This window comes from Trachurus trachurus (genome assembly GCF_905171665.1).
Source record: "Trachurus trachurus genome assembly, chromosome: 17".
Classification (NCBI taxonomy): Eukaryota; Metazoa; Chordata; class Actinopteri; order Carangiformes; family Carangidae; genus Trachurus; species Trachurus trachurus.
In genome coordinates this window covers 29,503,881-29,524,004 of record NC_139900.1, presented here as the reverse complement: position 1 = coordinate 29,524,004, position 20,124 = coordinate 29,503,881, and the positions used below count along the sequence as shown (strand labels likewise).

At 43.6% G+C, this 20,124-nt stretch overlaps 2 protein-coding genes across 2 annotated transcripts in view; one reads left to right on the top strand and one right to left on the bottom strand.

The window, feature by feature from the left end:
• Positions 1-646: 646 nt before the first annotated feature.
• The window catches only part of clcn2a (chloride channel, voltage-sensitive 2a), a gene marked incomplete at both ends in the record, with an annotated part of 40,516 nt that continues 21,038 nt past the window's right edge, over positions 647-20,124 (top strand). Inside the window, 2 exons of the mRNA XM_083991939.1 lie at positions 647-697; positions 15,068-15,236. Coding sequence (XP_083848065.1) covers positions 647-697; positions 15,068-15,236 — 220 coding nt within the window. The remainder of the gene's footprint in view (positions 698-15,067; positions 15,237-20,124) is intronic.
• LOC311000035 (zona pellucida sperm-binding protein 4-like) lies at positions 10,982-13,266 on the bottom strand (the record flags this gene model as incomplete). Its single annotated transcript, XM_083990671.1, has 8 exons — positions 10,982-11,096; positions 11,278-11,348; positions 11,433-11,580; positions 11,662-11,854; positions 11,936-12,093; positions 12,208-12,305; positions 12,687-12,874; positions 12,987-13,266. 8 exons carry the CDS (start codon positions 13,264-13,266, stop codon positions 10,982-10,984), a joined length of 1,251 nt encoding a protein of 416 aa, XP_083846797.1.

The following is a 20,124-nucleotide window of genomic DNA, read 5'->3' as shown; positions in this document are numbered from 1 at the left end:
AAGATTTCCTCATGACATTGATGGAGCTATAACTCATCCCACCACAAGCCTCACCCTTGTGAATTACTCATCACAACCCAGTGATGACTCAAAGCAGATAACTCGTTCAGGAATAACAGTACAGGTATTTTTGTTGAATAATAATAAGAAAAAAAACATTATCCCTTCATCATAATTTGCACACAGCTCCACATAACACCCGCACCTGCACACACCTCCGCACTAAAGCACATCAGTAAAATCCTGAATCTCATCAAGTCCCGTAACTCCAGAGAGAGAGAGAGAGGGAGAGAGAGACAGTAGCACGGTGAGGGTGGAGGAGGAGGAGGAGGAGGGAGGCGGTGTTTTGCAGTCAAACCGCACCAGCGCTGCTGCGAGGCGACAGCCAGCTACTCTCTCATCTGGCACACACACACACACACACACACAAACACACACACACACAAAGGCAGCAGGAGGCGGCGGCGGCGACGGTACTACTTTGCGTCATGCAGGAGAGCTTATGATAAGAAACCTGTTACACACTGCACATGTGATGGCAGGCGACCGCGCCAAGTCCTGTCCTCCTCCGCAGATTAATTAGCGGGGCGACTCGCACTCCTTCAGAGTCGCGGACCGTGGGGGTCTTAATGAGGATATTGCGGCAATGGTGAAGGACAAGGGTGAAAACCGGACGCTTCAGTACCAGCAAACTTTGGTGAGTTTCGGGACGAGGCCGTAAACGATGTTTCCTGTCATGTCTCGGCATGCGTGGCGCTTTTTCACGGATGCTGGTGGCCGGAGGATGGAGCTACAGCTGCTACAGCTGCTGCTGCTGCTGCTGCCTGCTCAGCTGTGTCCTGTACGGGGACAGCAGGAGACTGTGTGCAGCTTTGTGTATTTCATTTTCCTATTGAAACATTTCCAAGGAAAATTTAATGGCCGATGGTTTTAGGGTCTTTTTTTTTTGTTTGCTCTCGCTCCAGCTGCTCCAGTTGTATCCAATCCCCTACACGCACCCCTTCATTCACCTTGATCCACAGGTGTTGCATCAGTCTCAGCCTGCACCCTCATAGTAAATTCTTTTCAGTATAGATGTCACACACACACACACACATAGGCACACAAATTTATTAATTTATTCAGCTAGAATAAATGCAGCATCAGGTTATCTCAGTTCATTTTCATACAGATATACGGGGTCATTATTAAATTGCCAGAAATATAAGATTACAGCCTCCCTCTGCTCACTGAGCTCTAATGTATTTTGCTTGTGTCCATTGTCTCTCCTTATCTCATCTATTTCTCCTGCAGATCTTGTCCCTCTTTATGCCCCCCCCCCCACCCCCCATCTATTCCTCTGTCATCTCCTCCTCAGCCCTTCCTGTTTGCTTCAGCGGCCCCCTCTACTTGTGAACTAAAAGTAGAGTGTTTCCGAATATTAATTGCCTCATGCACCAGTTTTCCCTCCGCTCTTGTCATGCCAGGATTGACAGTGATACCCTGGAGCACTTTACGCAGGGATATCTATATTCAGATAAAGGGACTCACAGGCAGGCAAGTGGTCAGGCGAACACTGAATTAAAGGGTCCTTCCACCACTGGTTTGTGTGTCTGTGACTACAGTTGTCTATCTGTTCCTGTCTTTATTTTCTCTCTCTTCTTTTTGTGTCATGTGTTGTTGTCACACGTGCACGATCTGGCAGGCACTAGTCAGTGTCTGTGCAGCTGTGTCTGGCCCAAGTGATACAGAGGTGTTTTTTTTTTGTATTCTTGTTGGTGTGAGGATCGATTCTGTGCGGTGTCTGAGTGTAAAGATCAATAGTAATGTAAAATGGCAGTCAGTCGGCGTCTCTGAGGATTGGGACGTGCTGTCTGACCCCCTCCCCCCACCTCCTCTGACCATCTGATCAATGGCTATTTCATTCACTGCATGCATACCAGTCCATTACCCAAAAATAGATTGTGTGTGAGTGTGTATTGTGTGTGTGTTTGTGTTTCTGCAGATGCAAGTGATTTTGCTGCATGTGTGCTGATACTTTTAAGTTCAAAGTGGCAGCACAATTTATCAACCAACCCCCCCCCCCCCCCCCCCCCCGCCCCCACCTCTTAGCTCAGGTGAAACAGAGCATCCATGTTTCCCTTCTGGAAAACTGAGTGACACGTGGAGACAGATATTAGGCAACAAAAGACCTTAATGAGATAAGTGAAGGCTCACAGAGTTCCTTGCAGGTGTAGCTGCAGTCTAAAATTGGATTTTAATGTTGACAAAAGGCTCCTCTGTGTTTTCATTGTTTGCCATCAGCAGGATCCCGTCATTAGTTTGCTTGGATTTTGGCAGCGCAGAAACACTGCAGGACTGAGCAGATGACACAGAGGTGATAGAGAAAAATAGAGATCTGTCTGATAACTTCCCCAGGAAGAAGCGGCACAGAAATGTCATCTCCTCATTCATAGCTATTGTGCTAAAAATGTCATTCCCCCTCCAGTATTTATGCATTTCTGGCAACAATCCTTTTACAGAATCAGCAGCTGATAGACAGTGGAGTTTTCTGAGACAATGGACCAAAAATAACTCTTTAATTTATGGCTGCTGTTGCTGCTGGAGTTTTACAATCGGAGAGCATTGCTGTGAGAGTCCATCAAGATAAATATGCAGGGTATCATAAACTTATCATATGAATGAGCTACCAACTGAATAATTGATATAATTACAATTCAAATGTCCATGGCTACATTTCCCTCAGTGGAAAATCACTCTTAAAGAAAACAATTATTTGATACCGGTAAATGATAACCATCATATCTTGTCCAGTGCTGCTGTGTTTTCAATCACTGCTCCAAACAGATTTCTTAGGAAGCGTTTGCAATCCTCTGTAACCTCCGCGAACTCATTGTCCAAAGGGAATAGTCAAACAGAACAAACAAGCTATTTTTAACCATTAAGATTTTCATTTCAAAGCAGTGTGAATGAACTCTGCACCGCATCTTTTCACAGCAGCCATTGTTTTCTGTGCCCCATGCGGAGATGCAGTAGAGATCCTGTGAGCGGTGACGGACGGCTGGAAAGCTGTCAGATCGCTGCCGGTGCATGGGTCACTGGCTTCCACAACTGCTGTCAGGTGCAGTGCTTTCTGAGGTAGCAGGCAGCATGCTTGCCTCTCTACTCCCCCGGCGTTCTCGCGGGATGAAGGGATGGAGCAGGTAAATTGGAGAAGAGGAAGGGTCAGAGACGTTAATAAAAGAGACGGAGACAGACGGTGTTGTGGTGACTCGGTGTCAAAGTGTTGCAGCCCTCCATCTGAAGCCTTTTCAAAAGCTTTTTATTCAGAGGTGTGGGAGGTCTGGATGTGTCATAGGGTTCGCGTGCATGCATGTGTTTTCTCTGTTCAGAAGTGTGGGAAGGTTTACCCCCAAAGGTCTTGTATGTGCACTGTGTATTTGTGTGTGTGTGTGTGTAGGTGGGCATGTGCCTGTACCCACGCATGTGTACCTGCCCACACATACGTGCTCAAACGACTGTGTAAGTCAGTCTCTGTCAGAGCAGATGTTGGAGACAGCATGTTCCTGTCCTTCCAGCAGCAGGGTGCACGAGGGGTTTGGCTGCTGCAGGGAACAAAGTCATGATCCACCTGAAGAGGAAAAGCTGCCACGTCCCACCCCACCTCCCCACCTCCCCCCTCATCCCTCCACCTCCCACCTCCCACATCCCAGCCCCCATCACTGGGCACTGCAGCACAGCAGAAATGATATACGGTACACATGCTGCTGCTGCTGCTGCTGCTGCTGCTGCTGCTGGTCTTTCAGGATGTATGCATCAGTGTGTTTGTGTCAGAGCAACCTGCTGCACTCACTGTCTATAAAGATGCACCGCAGAGAGAGGATGCAATTCGCACTCTGTCTCATCTCTGTCCATATGTCGGTGGTTGATAAATATTTAAAGCCACGCTACTGCAACATTTTTATGTAAAATATGTGTACAGTGGTGCAGGAGAAGAGGAGATGCCGTTTGTCCCTCAGGGAGACAGTATACAGTATAGGCCACTGGTTTTGCTCATGTAAAAGTTTTCTATTGATTATTGCCAATTTTCCACCCACTGAAAATACAAAATATATGTGTCTAAAATATTATGGATTCTACATAATGGATGCTTGTGCCTACATTTTACTATGTTCAATGGCTACAGTTGTACATACAGTACCAAGCCTGTACTTATCTCCCTAACAGCAGAGAGTAAGCACTCTTGTCCACAGAAAATGGCACTTAGCAGTGTGAAATCTGCTGCCTCTCTTTTCTCTTTTGTATTGTACGCTGAAAAGTGTCACAGACCAGTCGGGTTGGTAAATATGATCATGCTGTTTGCCGTTTCCTTCCATCATATCTGAGGATTCCTGGCTCAGTGTCACCGTACCTCTCGGTGCCATTTGGTGCAGATACCATGAGAACTTCCATTGTGCTTCAGGGAGAAAACAGATATTTGAACAGAATTTGAATAGCATATAGTATATCTCGTATCTCAGCATCTTTCTCTCCCTCTGTCACTGACACACACACACACACACACACACACACACACATGCAGGCGCGCACACACACACACACACACACACAAACAGAAGTGCTGCCTCCTCAGGGGGGTCTAGTTCCTCGTCGTCAGCATTCTGTCCGTTCTCACACAGAGGCTGGCTTGAGTCCATTTCAAGTCCTGTCACTTCCAAATTGTGCTGTTACCTGCACGCCACTGAGCAGACCACTGCAGAGACTGCAGACAGAAAAAATGTGTCTCAATTCATTTGACTCATACAATAGATTATGCTCAGTGTCCTGTGTAAGGTGTGCGCACCATCTGAACAGCATCGTTTATCAAAATGGCAAAACAGCCATTTAAAAGTGTAATATACTTGAACACTGTGTTAGAAAAACCCTGCAGAGCGTGTAGGACCTAATATTTTGTAAGAACAAACATTAGCTTACAGAATAAGTGGTATTGTGATATAATCAGTGGTGAAGGAGGGGCTCAGGTCCTTTACTTTAAAAATTCTACTATGGAAAAAGTATTATCATGAAAATCTATATTAAAAGAATACCTTGTGACAACTGGCTGTCTAAAAGGTGATAGTGATAATTAGTAGCTTTAGTTTTGTCAAAGTGTTGCCTTATAAAGAGCTTTTTAACACAATTTAGGCTATGTGTTATTTTCTTGATTAATTGTTTTTTTATCATAAAATTCAGTCTACAAATGCGTCAGAAAATTATTAAAATGCTTTCATAACTTCTCAGAAAGTCTAATTATTATTATGCCCTTTTAACCTTTTAAAAGTCATAGTAATTAATAATTAATATTTAGTTTACCCTCATACAAAACAAAGAAATTCAGCAAATCTGTTGTTTAAGAGGCTTGAACCATTGAAGCTGATTGTCAGTAGCGCTCTGTACTATGTGAATGATCAGCACTCTGGATCAAAGTCTGACACATAGCAGTTTATAGGTATAAACAGTGAAAATAATTCAGCCCGTTGTAACAGTCCTGGACTAAATCCTCCCTTCACAAAGGCTAGAATATTAAGTTTGTGTTGAAACACTTTCAGTGAGGTGTTACTTCAGCTGTTTGATCGTTTTGGAAGATTTAGTTTATGGTGCCGTTGAGCTGAGAGGTGTTGGCTGAAGAACAGAAACATCTCTGTGTGTGTAATGTGACATTGCTGTAAATGTACCAGTGTTAGCCAGCTGGTTAATTTTTCAGCTTCCGTCCAGTACAGTTTTACAGCACCAGTATACGACACAATAGAGAGAGTGTGTGTTTTATTTTCTTGTTTTCCAGCCAACGCTCACTTTAAACCTGATGCAAACGTAATCTCCGTGGATGAGTGTCATGATGCACACAGAACAGCCAGCTTCCCCCTCAAGTCTTTTTTCTGACAAGATGTCACTCTCTCTCTGCTTGATGCTTCAGTCTCACTGACATCACTTCCTACTAACACGATCGGAGTGCGTGCTGGTGTGTTTTTAGTCGTCTCGGTCTCGCATGCTTGCGCAGGTCTGCTCGACAGCATCAAGAGCTTTCATGTTTATTTCACTGTCTGTGTGTGTTTGTGTGTTTGTGCATGCATGTGTGTAAGTGCGCGCGTGCGAGTTCTGACTCATAGGTAACTATAAAAGCAGCCTCCACTACCTATATTAATGCAAATGTAGAGAGCGGGATGAGTCAAATTTGTCACTTCCTCCTCTAATTCAATTTTCAGTCTTGTCCCTGAAGGCTACATGGCTCAGATTAGCCTGAATGCTTTAGTCCTTCTGTTATTCCCCCGGTCTCATCAATACACACTCAGCACGCTCCTAAGTAATCACACTGCCACAACAGTATGAAGTAGTTTAGGGCTCTAAAACGTCCACCTTTCTCTCTCCAGCAATGGGTCCCTTAACTCCTATACACTCCCAAAAAACGGGAGATGAAAAACCTCTTATGAATATGTATTAATGAAAAGCAGAAAGGATGAAAGTTTTAGATGTTCATTAGAGTGTCAAATATTTGTCCTTGCCGTCACCTCACAATGAATACATTATCCTGCACTGCCTTGGGAATTGCTGAATAATAGAGAACGTTTTATCTCATCTGTTGTGCCAGTCTCGCACATAGTCTGATTTGGAAAAGTGGCAAAGTGAGTGATGTAGCAGTAAAGTGGGGGGTCTTACGCAGAAGAAAGTTGGTGGACATGTGGCCCTCTCCTCTCGTGAAAAAGTTGGTGCGTGATCCTGCAGAGTGAAATGTCAGTTGCTGTAGGGCAGCTGGTCGGTGCAAACTTGGAAAAAATATCTATTGTTAGTGCCTTTTAAAAAAGAAAAAAGCATGTGCAATATAAAATGTTGTTGTTGATCCCTTTAATCGTTACCAAGATATGAGCAAGATGAAGTTGAAAAATGTGTAACTTTTCTGTTAAACAAACTGTTATGGAGATCTGCAACTTCTTGTCAGCCCGCCTAAACACTGAGTTATCTGCATTGAAATAATCAATATTTTTACATTAAAGGGACAACGAGGAGTTTCTAATCGGTTATAAAAAAGTCTCACGTTAATGTGGATGAATCTCCGCTACCCACACTTGTTAATGGGCCCATTTTCGATAAATATATCATTCTGTCTCTATCGTTATTTTGTTATTATTAGTGGTGGCGGAGATGCTGGTCGAGCCGACCAGCGTTTTTTACTTTCAGTTTCGCAACGAGTCATGAGAATAACGTAGCTGAATCGCCGTTTATGGTCGGAACTACGGTGGTATGTGAACCTCTTTGAACCTCTGACTTTAATTATTGATGAATGAAAACATGAGTCCGTCTTGCGCCGGTCAAAAGAATTTTACGGTGCGCGCGGAGGCTCATAAATGTAGTGTGAAAACGCTTCGCTTTTCCAAAACTCCTCGTTGTCCCTTTAACAGTGTGACAGTGGGGTTTCTTGTAGTGCTGAACGGGGAAGCTGTAGGTGCAGGTCCCTGTGCATAGCATATATTTTTAGATATTTTACTGTTTTTTTTTTCACTCCTCTCATGGTGCCGTTCTCAGCCAAACTTTCTGCAATAAAGCTCTGTAAGTGCAGGATCGTGTATGAGAAAATAAGCTAACAATGCAGTTTGGCCTTTTATGGTTTATTTAGCTTCTTTGTTTCTAAGTGGTGACTGTTATTGTTCAGTCTAGTTGGTTAGATTGATATGAATTGGACACAGAGTCAACACAGTTTCCTGCACAGTAAAGTGGTTTAGTCACAGTGAAGTTGACTTTTAGCCATTTGGATTTAAAATGTCCTCACTTAAAGGGACAACGAGGAGTTTCTATTCGGTTATAAAAAAGTCTCACGTTAATGTGGATGAATCTCCGCTACCCACACTTGTTAATGGGCCCATTTTCGATAAATATATCGTTTTGTCTCTATCGTTATTTTGTTATTATTAGTGGTGGCGGAAATGCTGGTCGAGCCGACCAGCGTTTCCTTCGTGGCGAGTCATGAGAATAACGCCGCCGAATCGCCGTTTATGGTCGGAACTACGGTGGTATGCGAACCTCTTTGAACCTCAGACTTTAATTATTGATGAATGAAAACATGAGTCTGTCTTGCGCCCGGTCAAAGAAATGTACGGTGCGCACGGAGGCTCATAAATGTAGTGTGAAAACGCTTCGCTTTTCCAAAACTCCTCGTTGTCCCTTTAAGCAATGTATATTAGACATTTGTGTAAATTCAGTCCTAATTGGTGTGAGATTTGGCCAGGTTATGGTGTTTTGTGAAGTTACAGTGACTTTGACCCTTTGACATTTTTATCACCAAACTCAGATTCCCTCAAAGCATTACTGACATTTCATGTTCAAGTGAAGTGTACGGACAGACTGAAGGACAACCTGAAAACATGATTCCTCCGTGCCTGGCTGTCGCCGGCGTGGAGGCATGACCAGTGGGAGGCAGGAGTTGAACTGGTTTAAAGGGTTTTGATGTGGGCGTTAAACTGACTAATGCAGATACAGAAGTCGGTCATGTGGGAGGTAAACTGGTTACAAACAACAGCTCATTTAACCCACAGGGTCCCACCTGCTGCTCTCCCAGGGGGCCGTGCTCCAGATGGCCAGTGATTGCTTTCACACAGGCCCAAGAAAGAAACACTAACAGGCCCCGTTTATCCTCCTAGTGAGAGTTTGTCTGGTGCTGCTTGTGGGTTTGTATGTGTCTATACTGAACGTGTGGGCGCCTGAAATTTTGTTTGCCAACACGTAACGATTCAGACGGAAAGTTAAAATTCAGCATAGCTGTGAATAGATTTATTTACCAGTGTAGTGATAATAATAAGTAGACCAGCTACTAACAGGAAAACCATCAATGCAGGTTTTAGTTGGTCAAGATCAAAAAGTTAACAGACATGAGACACTGACGGAGCCATTATGATTCTCTTTTGATGAAGACGAAGTAAGCTTGGTTGAACATGGTGTCCTGTAGTTCTGTTAAAGACATCTGCAAATGAAAACCAAACATTTAAACTGGAGAGACTATGCTAAAATGTGATCACACAGGACATCACTTCCCCATTAAAGGCTTGTAAAATGTCGCAAATGCCATAAAACCATAATGATGTGATTATCATAAACTGTCAGTCAGTGACAATGAATCTTTGAAATAAATTTAAGAAAAGTGTTTGAATCTGTGACTAATTTGTCCTCACATGTCAGCACTGTGACAAACAAACTCTGAGACTGAAAGATGAATCTGACACAGAAGTAAAACAAAAAAACCAAAAAAAAACCCACTGTAGTTCCTTCAATGGCCGTGTGATGCTGGCTCCAAAAATGAATCAGTCCTTTTAAAAAAAAAAAGATAAACTTTGGGGCTTTTAATACCTTTTATTGTGATACAGCAAAGGGACGTGAGTTGGATTCACTGCGGTAAAGACTGTGGTTACTGTACATGGGCTGCACTTCATGGGGTGAGCCGCCAGAGCATCCGTGGATCGTCAAGTCAGTGAGCGAGCCCTTTTTGTTCCCTTACAGTAGGTCAGCTACGATGCTAAGGAAATTGGCCACAGTTCATAGTGAAGTCAAATACAGTGGATGCCGTCAGAACACAAGTGTTAAAAAAACAACTGTAACTTAACAAACATAGACGGAGAGAGTCAAGGTAACGTGAAAGCGGTATAAATGATGTCCCATTGCTGTTAAAGCATCTGGAGCCCTTTCAGACTTTCACACATTTACGTCAGGGAGGGTTCAGGGCTCAAGTCTGTGGGCGGACTGGAACTGGGCCGCAAGTTGGTGTCAGGTACTGGAAAGATGGCGATGGTGGAGCAGCTACCTCTGAGCGTCAAAACCGCTCTTCAGATACCTGTAGTAGGTATCATGTGGCTACATCCATCTTAGTGTAGCTAGTCTATATTCAGGTCCAGTATTGACAGTAGGATTCATTAAAGACCTAGAGAGTCCACAGCCGCAGCATAGTTAATGTGTTGTAGTTTTCAATTCATTTGCTTAATTTATTCCCTTATTTAACATCCCACACACTCCTCTATGTCCATCAGTTTGCTTTAATTGACAGTGGCAAAATGTTTACATTTCACTTGTGACATGTTTGTGTATGCGTGTGCAGCAGCTGCTGCTAGTGTGTCAGCTCACACTTATTTGCCGATCCTTCTGGGATTTAGCCATGTAGCTTATGAGGCAAAGCTGTTGTCTGAATATGATATATAGCTGCATCTTGCGTAAATGCCTCGCAGCAGGTTGGAGGTGATGGTGGAGGCAGATGAGCATCCCGACAGACTGGATGGACGGGTTTTTTTTTGCGCCAGTCAGAATTGAACCTGTGCAGCTGCTCTGCTTTCCCTCTGCACCTCCTGTTCATGCGAGCAGAAAGAGCGAGTCTGGAGGAGTCGTGATGCCCATCTCAATGAAGAGGAGGGGGTGGAGGAGTTGGACAAAAAGGGGGAGGTGGTGCGCAAAGCAGTGGAGGAGAGATGCTGCAAGTTATAGCATACACAGAACCTAAGGGGACTGTTATCAAAAAAATATATAACGACAGCGAGAAAAGGAAGAGATGAGCAGTGAGACTGCAGTCGTGATGCTCATCTTAATGTGGTATGCTAGAAAGAGATCAGTGTTCAAGGGAACACGTGGAATCAGGTTTATGCCATCCCAGTGCTGTAGAAGTGGTGTTATTAAGCACAACATTTAAAGTACTACACTTCCCTTTCTCAGCTACAATCACTTCACAGCTGAGATGTAAAATTTCCATCTTTGTACCATTTTAAAATTCAGTAGAAACATACTAAGTATCCCATTGCAATGCAACCTTGTGGTTTCTCAGCACAAATCAGTAAGGGGTTACATTACCACACCATCTGAATGAAATGAGGGGGAAAAAGCTACCTCAGCAAAAATGTAGCGCTAGTGACCTTCAAGAATTTCCGACATGAGCCAGTGTTTAACATGGGCTTTAACAAGCTTTTATTAAAAATTGGGACAAATGGACAGTCATCGCTTAGATGTGGTGTTTGAAGCTGTCGCAGTCCTCTGCGCTGTCAGGATCACCTTGCCGCTTGAGACCAGAGCCCCCCGTTTTGCGGAAACCTTCCTTGCTGCAGCGAGTGCTCTCCCTGCAAGAGAAAACACAATTGCATCTGTCGTAGTGACCTCTGGGAACTTCTAGCAACGCACAATGCCCACTCGATTAGTTCAGGGTGTCTGCAGATACAGTCAGACAGCCTCAAGTTTTATGATATTGCTGAAGCAGCTGTATTCAATTTGATCAAGGCCTTAAGGAGCTACTCACGTTGCCGGTGGCATGGCTGTACACAAGAGTTTGTGCTGCTGGGGTAACACACTGCTGTGGCACAGTGGATGAACACCTGAAAAGGAATATCCAAGATATGTGATCAAGAAAAATACAATTACATTTATAATTGAGGCTAATGTACGATTCTGAACTGTACCGTGTTCTGTTGAGGCGTATAGGTGTTCGGATCCACAAACGTGAACATTTTGACGATGAAACGTTTGTGGTGCGATGGGTAATGAAGTCCAGAGGATCCGTCCACAGGCACCACTGTGGTTAAGTAACTGTCATCATGGTAGGGACACCTGTATCCACGGAGAACAGGTCAAACCACATGCCAAGCTGTTCAACATGACATTAATTTTATATACATGTTTTTACTATACCCATCAACCAGAAGGTCCCATTGAGGCAGGCTTTGAGGATCGGGGCTGGAGGTTCCCCAGCAATGCTCCAGGTTCAAGACAACGTTGGGATCAGACCGCTCCAGGACTCGTACCTCAACAGACACCGGCTCCCTCAGCCTTTTAGTGACGGGATAGTCTGCCGGGGTGTAGAAAGAGGTGTACGCTGCCTCCTCTGGAACCAGAAGAGCTCAGTTTTAGTATCGAGAATGATGCATTCACCGGTATTATTCTTATTAACGTCCGAGTCGCTTGCCTTCCACGCATCCCTTTGAGAAACACGCCCCATTGGCCAGTCTGAGCTCCACCCTGAGGGGTCCTGCAGCCGCGACTGGCACAGGGGGAGGAAGAGAGTTCACCTCCATGACAAGAGCCTCCACAGCTGTGCCTGAATATCTACACTGGAACAACAACCTGTTGGGAGGACAGGGAGAGAAAGAGACCTTTACATCTCAGGAAACCAAGTTGGTCAAAAAAAAAAAAAAACCAACCACCACAAACAAGAGGCTTATTATCGTGTGAACTCACTCAAAGTGACTATCCCTGGTGATTGAGCCTCTGGGGCCGATTCCCACTTCATATGAAGACGACATGTGGTTCTCATATACAACATTACCCTCTTCCTCCTGTAGGAGAAATACATGTTGAAACAATTGAAGTAGATTGACAGTCAATTGCGTTTAAAGCAGGCAAAAAAGATCATTGACTTCCATCTTCTAAAATGGAAACACTGATGTTTCGGAGTGTCAATTTGTATTAAACTAAAGTGACAAGAGAGGAGAGGAGAATGGTAAAATGAAACTGCCTATTCTTGCTTTATTTAAGTCGAGTACCTCAAGTCTGTCTAATAAAAGAAATGAGAATTACATTTTGGCTGCAGGAATAGACAAAGCTGGTATTTATAGAGAGAGACCAAAAATCAGAAGTTAAATTTAGTAAATAACTGTCACAATCCTAAAACATTTTTAAGCCTCAGATCAATAATAATTAAAGACTTCACCACCCACCTTGATCGTAGTACCACATGCAGTCACGGCGAACTGAAAGATGGCGAAGGCCGAGGTGAGACCAGCAGGGGCACAGGAGGGGTGGTTTGTCTCCAGCAGACTGACTGAATCCACATCTATGTGGGGCAGAGTGGCATCTCGAGCCACAACCACCACAAACTGGCCATCCCTGGTACACTGCACAGTCACTGGATGAGAAGAGAAGAAGAGTGGGTGTTGCAGTAGTCTGTTTTTTAACATTACTCACCATGTAGTGTTTGTACGAGAGGCACTAGAAGCTACGCTGGAGAGCACAGATACCTGCTTTCCCGTAGTAGCACTGCCGCCCATCGAAGCAGCAGTTTATGTTTTCACACTGCTCGGCTGAAATATCTGAAGTCCCGCACTCGATCTTCTCATTCTCCTCCACCTGACATTTGTCAAAGGGAACTGGAGACGGAGGAACCCTCAACAGTTGCTTCGGTGGCTGAGTAGGAAGAGGAGGTTGATGTCTCTGCGGAGACTGCATCCAGTAATTCTGGGCGGTAACATCACAAACTGAAACAGCAACCACGACGACCACTAAACCAAAAAGCCCCATTATGGTGTTAGTAACCTTCCTCACACTGACCAAAACCTGAAACTGCAGCACCTGTGGTCTGGACGCAGGCTTTATACCTGACTGATGGTGTCTGCTTCACTGAGACTCTGCCTCTCGTCGTTAGGAGTCAATTGTGCGGCAGGCCTGCTGGGGTAATCAGCTGGGAGCTGACAGGTGCAGCTCATTGTCTGTTCATCTGTCTGAGAAAAAGTCATTACACCGCTGTGGAGTCAATGCTGAGTGGAGGGTTTTTTTAAGAGACTTGAGGAAAAGCTGTTAATTAGAGGAAGCCAGTGCATTTTTCTGTTAACTCTTGTTTACAGAAGTTAAAGCAGAAGTGAGTGATCCAGTCGTTTTCGCTAATGCTGCGTTCCAGGCAGGCTTTTGAAATCGTAAATTACAGCTTCAAGTCACAACTTACGACTTTGTAGCGTTCCAGGCAACCCACTCGTGTTTTTCCGACCTGTTTTACCGGTGAAAGTCACTATAACGGCCACTCGTAACTTCCGACCGGTGAACTCGTACCAGATCGAACTGGTACCACTTCACGGTCGGAAAAATACGAGTTTACTTGAATGCACCATAACAGTCCTCGTCCCTACGTCACCACATTCACGGCGTCCCTTGGCTGCACACACAGCCCTGCATGCCGTTCTCTCTCCTCATTGGATAAAAACTGTAGGATACGATAAATGTTTTCTCTTCGGCTCAGAGCAGAGCAGAGGGACTGAGAGACCCGTGTTTCAGACCAAACACTCTATAGAAGTGATTGCTGTCGGAAGATATAACTATTTAAGACTTATATTAACACAAATATATCACTCACTTCTGCTTTAACTATCTTCACTAATGTAGCTACTAACTGAACAACCTACTGCATCACATGAACCAGTCTGACATTTTTGAATTTGAATTTGAATTTTTATTTTTGCACAAAGTTAAAAGAATACAACATAAAACATGGTAGGTAACAATAGGACAGTGCAGGGAGAGGCAAAAAGCCACAAGGGGCTTATTTTTAAGCCTCCACCTTATATTACAGTTTAATGTGAATATATGTTGGAATCCAGTTGGCCTGCTCTCCCTGCCTTTCCTGCCCACCTGAAGCTGCCTTCATCAGCTCTTTTAAACCATTTCCATGTTTTCCCATATTCCGTGTTGTAAACTGTTCTCTTGTCTGTATACAACATCTATTGCACGTCTGTCTGTCCGTCCTGGGTGAGGGATCCCTACTCTGTTGCTCACCCTATGGTGCCTCCAATTTTTTCCCTGTTAAAAGTGTTTTTTGGGAGCTTTTCCTCAGTGGATGTGAGGGTTTAAGGCGGTGTTTTTCAACCTTGGGGTCGGGACCCCATGTTGGGTCGCTTGAAATTCAAATGGGGTCGCCTAAAATTTCTAGTAATTGATAAAAAAAATTACCGATAAAAATATATATTTTTAACCAATTATTATTCTTTTTCAAATAATGATTAAAAACGCCACACACAATCTTAAACAACTGCATTCTTTCACTTTCTCGAATATAAATTGAGTTAAAATAAATTCAGCATATGAAAATATCTGAGTTGACGAATCTTGATTGACGGGGTCGCCAGAAGTTGGCGATGTCAAAATGGGGTCACGAGCCAAAAAAGGTTGGAACCACTGGTTTAAGGGCAGAGGATGTTGTCATGATGCCGTGTAAAGCCCTTTGAGACAAACTATACAAATAAAATTGCCTTGCTTTGTCATTTCTTTCCCTCCCTCCCACTCGCAGTATACCTGTAGAAAAAAACTATTTTTCTGTCTTTCTTATTCACAGATGTATGGGCGGTACACCCAGGAGTTGGGTGTGTATGCCAAGGAGGAAGCCGCCCGCCTACGGGATGGAGGAGTGCGGGACGGCGGAGGACTGCGGAGGAACACCAGCGTCCGCAGTCGAGCCGCAGATCTACAGGAGTACGAGAAAGACCCCTGTGCAAAGTGCCAATGTAAGTGATGATCACGTTAACAAGCCCCCAAATCATCTGTGGAGAGCGTTTGCAGGGAGAAAGTGTGCAGGTGGTGCAGCACGCAGACATATCCTGAAGGTCAGACCAAAGCAGTGTTTAATGTACATGAACAAAGTGTGTGTGTGTGTATGTGTGTGTGTGTGTGTGTGTGTGTGTGTGTGTGTGTGTGTGTGTGTGCCCTGAAGCAGCCTTGTGCAGCAGATTGCAGCGCTTCAGCGAGCGTGAAAGTTGTGTGAAAACACCGACTTCTTTAAGTACAGCAGAGCGGCTACCTGACTCAGGGGAGCAGAGGGAGGATGTGAACAGGATTAAATGTGACTGATCTGAGCAATGACCTCCAGCCATCAAGGCCGTCCCAATGTCAGACAAAGACAGCCCCCTCTGCTGGCTGCCAGTGGCCCACGTGTGTACGTCTGTGTGTGTGTGTGTTGGTAGGGATGTTTGCTTTGCTCTGAGTGTATTTTTGTTTGTGCGAGCAGATCTCTGATCTGAACTGTCAGATTATTTTATGTCTAGTCTTCCCAGATGACTGCAGATAAGGGAGTGGCACCAGCAGAGAGTTCCACTTCAGACTGATGTACTCGACAATAATAGAGTGAAGGATTGTGACTCTCTTCTTCTCTCTCTCTCACTCTCTCTCCACCTCTCTGTGGATGTATGTTTGCATTCACCCTCCTCCAGTGGTTCTTATTCATATTTGTACTTTTAACCTTCATTTATGCAGCTCACTGAGATTAAAGGGATTATTCTGAAAGTCAACAGAGCGCCAGTGCATTTCTGAAAGGTTCAGTTCGCCCACGATGAAATTCTATTAGAAATCGTCCCCAACAAAACTCTTGATGGAATCATTCATGAAATCCCCCTCACTAACACTGCGTTGATTGGATTTATGGTTGGTTTTGAGTATGTATATATACTGTGTGTGTGTGTGTGTGTGTGTGTGTGTGTGTGTGTGTGTGTGTGTGTGTGTGTGTGTGTGCGTGCGCGTGTGTGTGTGTGACTTTGGAAACCTAGTCCATTAATTCAATAGTCAAACAACAAGAACTGTTTACCAGCTTGAAGCAAAGATTTATTATTTGTCATTGTTGAGCAAAAATTCCCAAAGGTCACTGATTGTCTCAGTCGTCTATGATAAGAAAACCAAATATCCTTGAAGTGCGTAAAACCCCCGGTAAAACACTCTCTCTCAAACCCTAGAAATAGCAGTTGAATTATAATGTTTTTAAATTTTCTTCAGTTTTAAGGTCATCCGGGGATAGGACTGTCAGTGCATCCAAGGGTACGCTGCAAACAGGAACTGCTAATGAATAATTAGGTACAATATTAAAGCCTTAACACTTACACACTAAATAATCTCTGAAAAAATTAGAGAGCGGCTGAGCTTCTTTCTTTTTTTTTCACGCGTGCTGGGGCGAGTGAGCCACCGTGGCCGTTTTCCAGGCTCCGTCTCTGCCTCTTTGCCCTTGTGACTAGTGATCTGATTAAAGCTCGATAGATTGCACCATAGGTGAAAGCTACACTATATCAGCTCAGCCTCGCTCGCTGGCTGTAATGGAAGCCATTTAAAATAATCACTCTCAGATCAGGAGCCAGCCAGAGTGATTTGTGTGCTTACTGTCTGCGTGCTGCTGTGTGCGCTCGTAGATCAGGAGTTGTTTGTATTTTTAGACTCATCTTTAGATAGACGCTCAGGCTGGACGGCTTCTGCTGCTGCTGCTGCTGCTGCTGCTGTCGTGTTAGGTAATGTGCACGGAGAAAACCTCCAGAATCGGTGGAAGTGGGAGTTTTAGTGTTTTCCTCTCATGTATCTGTGTGTGGGAACATCATCTCTGTGGGTGATGGAGTACGAGTGTGTGTTGAGATCAGTTAACTGAGGCTGCGGCGTTGGAACAGGGCAGCCTACACATGCAGCTAGAGGCTCTGCCGCCGGTCATGATGGAGAGCTAAAAACATTTACAGCCCCACCGTGTTTATTTTCACTCACAGAATCAATCTTTCTGGGATTTCATAGCTGCCGTTAGTTACTCAGATCTCCGTCTCTACCAGCGGCTCCGTGGATCATCAGCGTCACGTTTTGTGTCACATGTTGTGTGTATGTGTGTGTGTGTGTGTGTGTGTGTGTGTGTGTGTGTGTGTGTGTGTGTGTGTGTGTGTGTGTGTGTGTGTGTGTGTGTGTGTGTGTGTGTGTGTGTGTCAGGTGATGCAATGCAGGACTAACACAGGTGGGGGAAAATGTCTGGCATTGGGTGGGATTTTATTGTGGGATCAGGAGAAGACATCTGTGAAAACCACTGAGCCTGCGGATGTGAGCGCGAGCCAAGGTGCACACGGAAGTATGGCAGGTGCCAGACTGTGTGTGTGTGTGTGTGTGTGTGTGTGTGTGTGTGTGTGTGTGTGTGTGTGTGTGTGTGTGTGTGTGTGTGTGTGTGTGTGTGTGTGTGTGTGTGTGTGTGTGTGTGTGTGTGTGAGAGAGGCTGTAGGAATGGGACTTTCCCCAACTTCACTCATGTGAGTGTCCAATGGACCATGAAATAAAATGTATAGATCCAGGGAAGAACATGGCAGATCTAAAAACTGATTATATCGATATTTGTCCATTAAATGTACAGTATGTGAGTTGTTAATCAGTGTCCACTGCGTGACGTGTCTGTCTGCACATCAGTGTTTGTGTCCCTGTTTGCATTTTCTCTGGTGGCAACTTGCCCTCCAGCATGTGGCCTGGCTACCAGACAGCTTGCCCCGTCACACACACACAGTTGTGTCCCACTTCCTTTGGGAGATCGGCATCCCCCCATGACCTGAATCCTCCTCCACAAAGGCTGCTGAAATGTGTGTCTCTCTCTCTTTTTTAACATTTACATTATATTGTTTACTATGTCTGTTGTTTAGATGTATGACCTTTCGGTACAAGAAGCATTGAGTTCAAACAAAAAGGAAAATATAAGCAAAATTAGATAGCTGCACTTTTAGACATAGTTTAAAACCTGCTGCAAGAAAAGACTTAGTGATATTATTATTTTTTCATTATGCTAAACATATTCCCTGATTTTAAAAAACAACATATACTGTATATACCTTTATTTCATCTTATTTATTTATTTTCTTAAGCAAATGTTAAAAAAAAAAAAAAAAAAAAAAAAAACAGGAGAAAGAAGTGCATCTGTTTGGGACTATTTTCAGCAGCGGATTCACAGTCTACTAGTGCTCAAAGGAACACGTCACCTGAACTGGAAGAGTTAGACAAGAAACTGAAAACAACTCGCTGTTTAATTACACAAATACTGCAACAGTGAGAATCTGTCGCTTTTATTTGTCTCACATTAGATAATTGAATATTTTTGGTGTTTGTTGCGTGTGTCACTGAATAAAAGTATGTGGCTCATTTATAATTTGTGTGGCCCACCACAACAATCCAGTACTGGCTTTGGTTACACAGGCAAACTTCACAGTGTTTGTAGAATATGCTCACTGTTGGTTTTGGTATCACCGGCTTTATCCTTTAAACAAGACGGGCTGCCTGACCCACGTCTTTCTGTTTCTCATTTTTTCATCATCATCATCTGTTGGTTTCTCCAGGATGAAAGAAAGTCACTAAATAAGTTCATATCAGCACGGTTTAAGGAGGGAAAAAAAACGAAAAACAAGAGTAAAAAAGGGAGGAAAGCTTGAGGTATCTTGATTGTAGCATTTTTATGAAATATGGACCTGGCAAATGTGTTAGTAGCACACTTTTGGCCTCTCTGGGGACGGGCACATCTATGAATGCTCTGGATATTGAAGTGAATTCCAGGCTTTGGCAGTGTCCACAGACAAGAGAGAGGAAATGAGTCCAGTGATGCTTCTTTTAGCTGACCTAGCTCAGAGTTATAGATTATAATGTAATGGTTAGAATTTATAACCGTGACCCAGCTTTGTTTTGTCGCCGTATTCTCATATTTGAGGTGGATGATGATAAAGTGACGCTGTTGCGCTCATCACATTCACCACGTACAGTAATAACCTCCTTTAGTTTTGTTATTGTTCGTCCACTGCTCACACCTGGTAAATACACAATATCTCTCTGTCCACTCTGCTCACTGTGTTGATCAATCTGCTTCTTTAGGTTGCATCTGAAACTGGATCCTTTATCCCCCTCCCCCCTCTCTCTCTCCTTATTAGTCCTCGTAATAAATCATCACATGATATGTGTTCAATTATGACTTTTCCAGGCTTTTATTTCCACCAAGTCAGACTAATGTCATGTTCTTATCTCAGATGTCCCTCAACATAATCTCACTCAAGAGTCCGCAGAAGGAACACAATCTGACATGATCTTCTGACAAAATACTTCCCATAATTTAACAATCTGTAAATCAAACCAGTAAATGCTTCCCTGGCAAAAGGACTGAACATTAAACACTCATAATTTCTCGCAGTAAAAGTTAAGTCAAACAAAAACTAATAAAATACATAAATGTCATGAATATTGCAATTCTTCTGGAAACTGCATAAAGAAAAGATTTATTATGGATAAAAACTACACAGTTAAATTGTTCTTTGTTGTTATTCCAGTTGCCACAGGCACCACTGATGCAAACATACTATGATTATTAAATGAGATTTATCACACTATGGCAAAAATGCATATAATATATATTTCTTATGCATATATTTTACATTGCTCAACCTCCTTGTACTTACACTTTAACCTATCTTACATTTATTTTTGTAAATTTCACACTTTGGACAATTCCCTTTTTAATTTGGTTTTCAACATTATATTGTGTGTTTTTATAGGTTCCTTTATTGTTCTTGTGTTGCATAAAGCACTTTGACCTACCTATGAATCATGTTTGAAATCCTGTACACCTGCCTCGTCTTCCTTTCT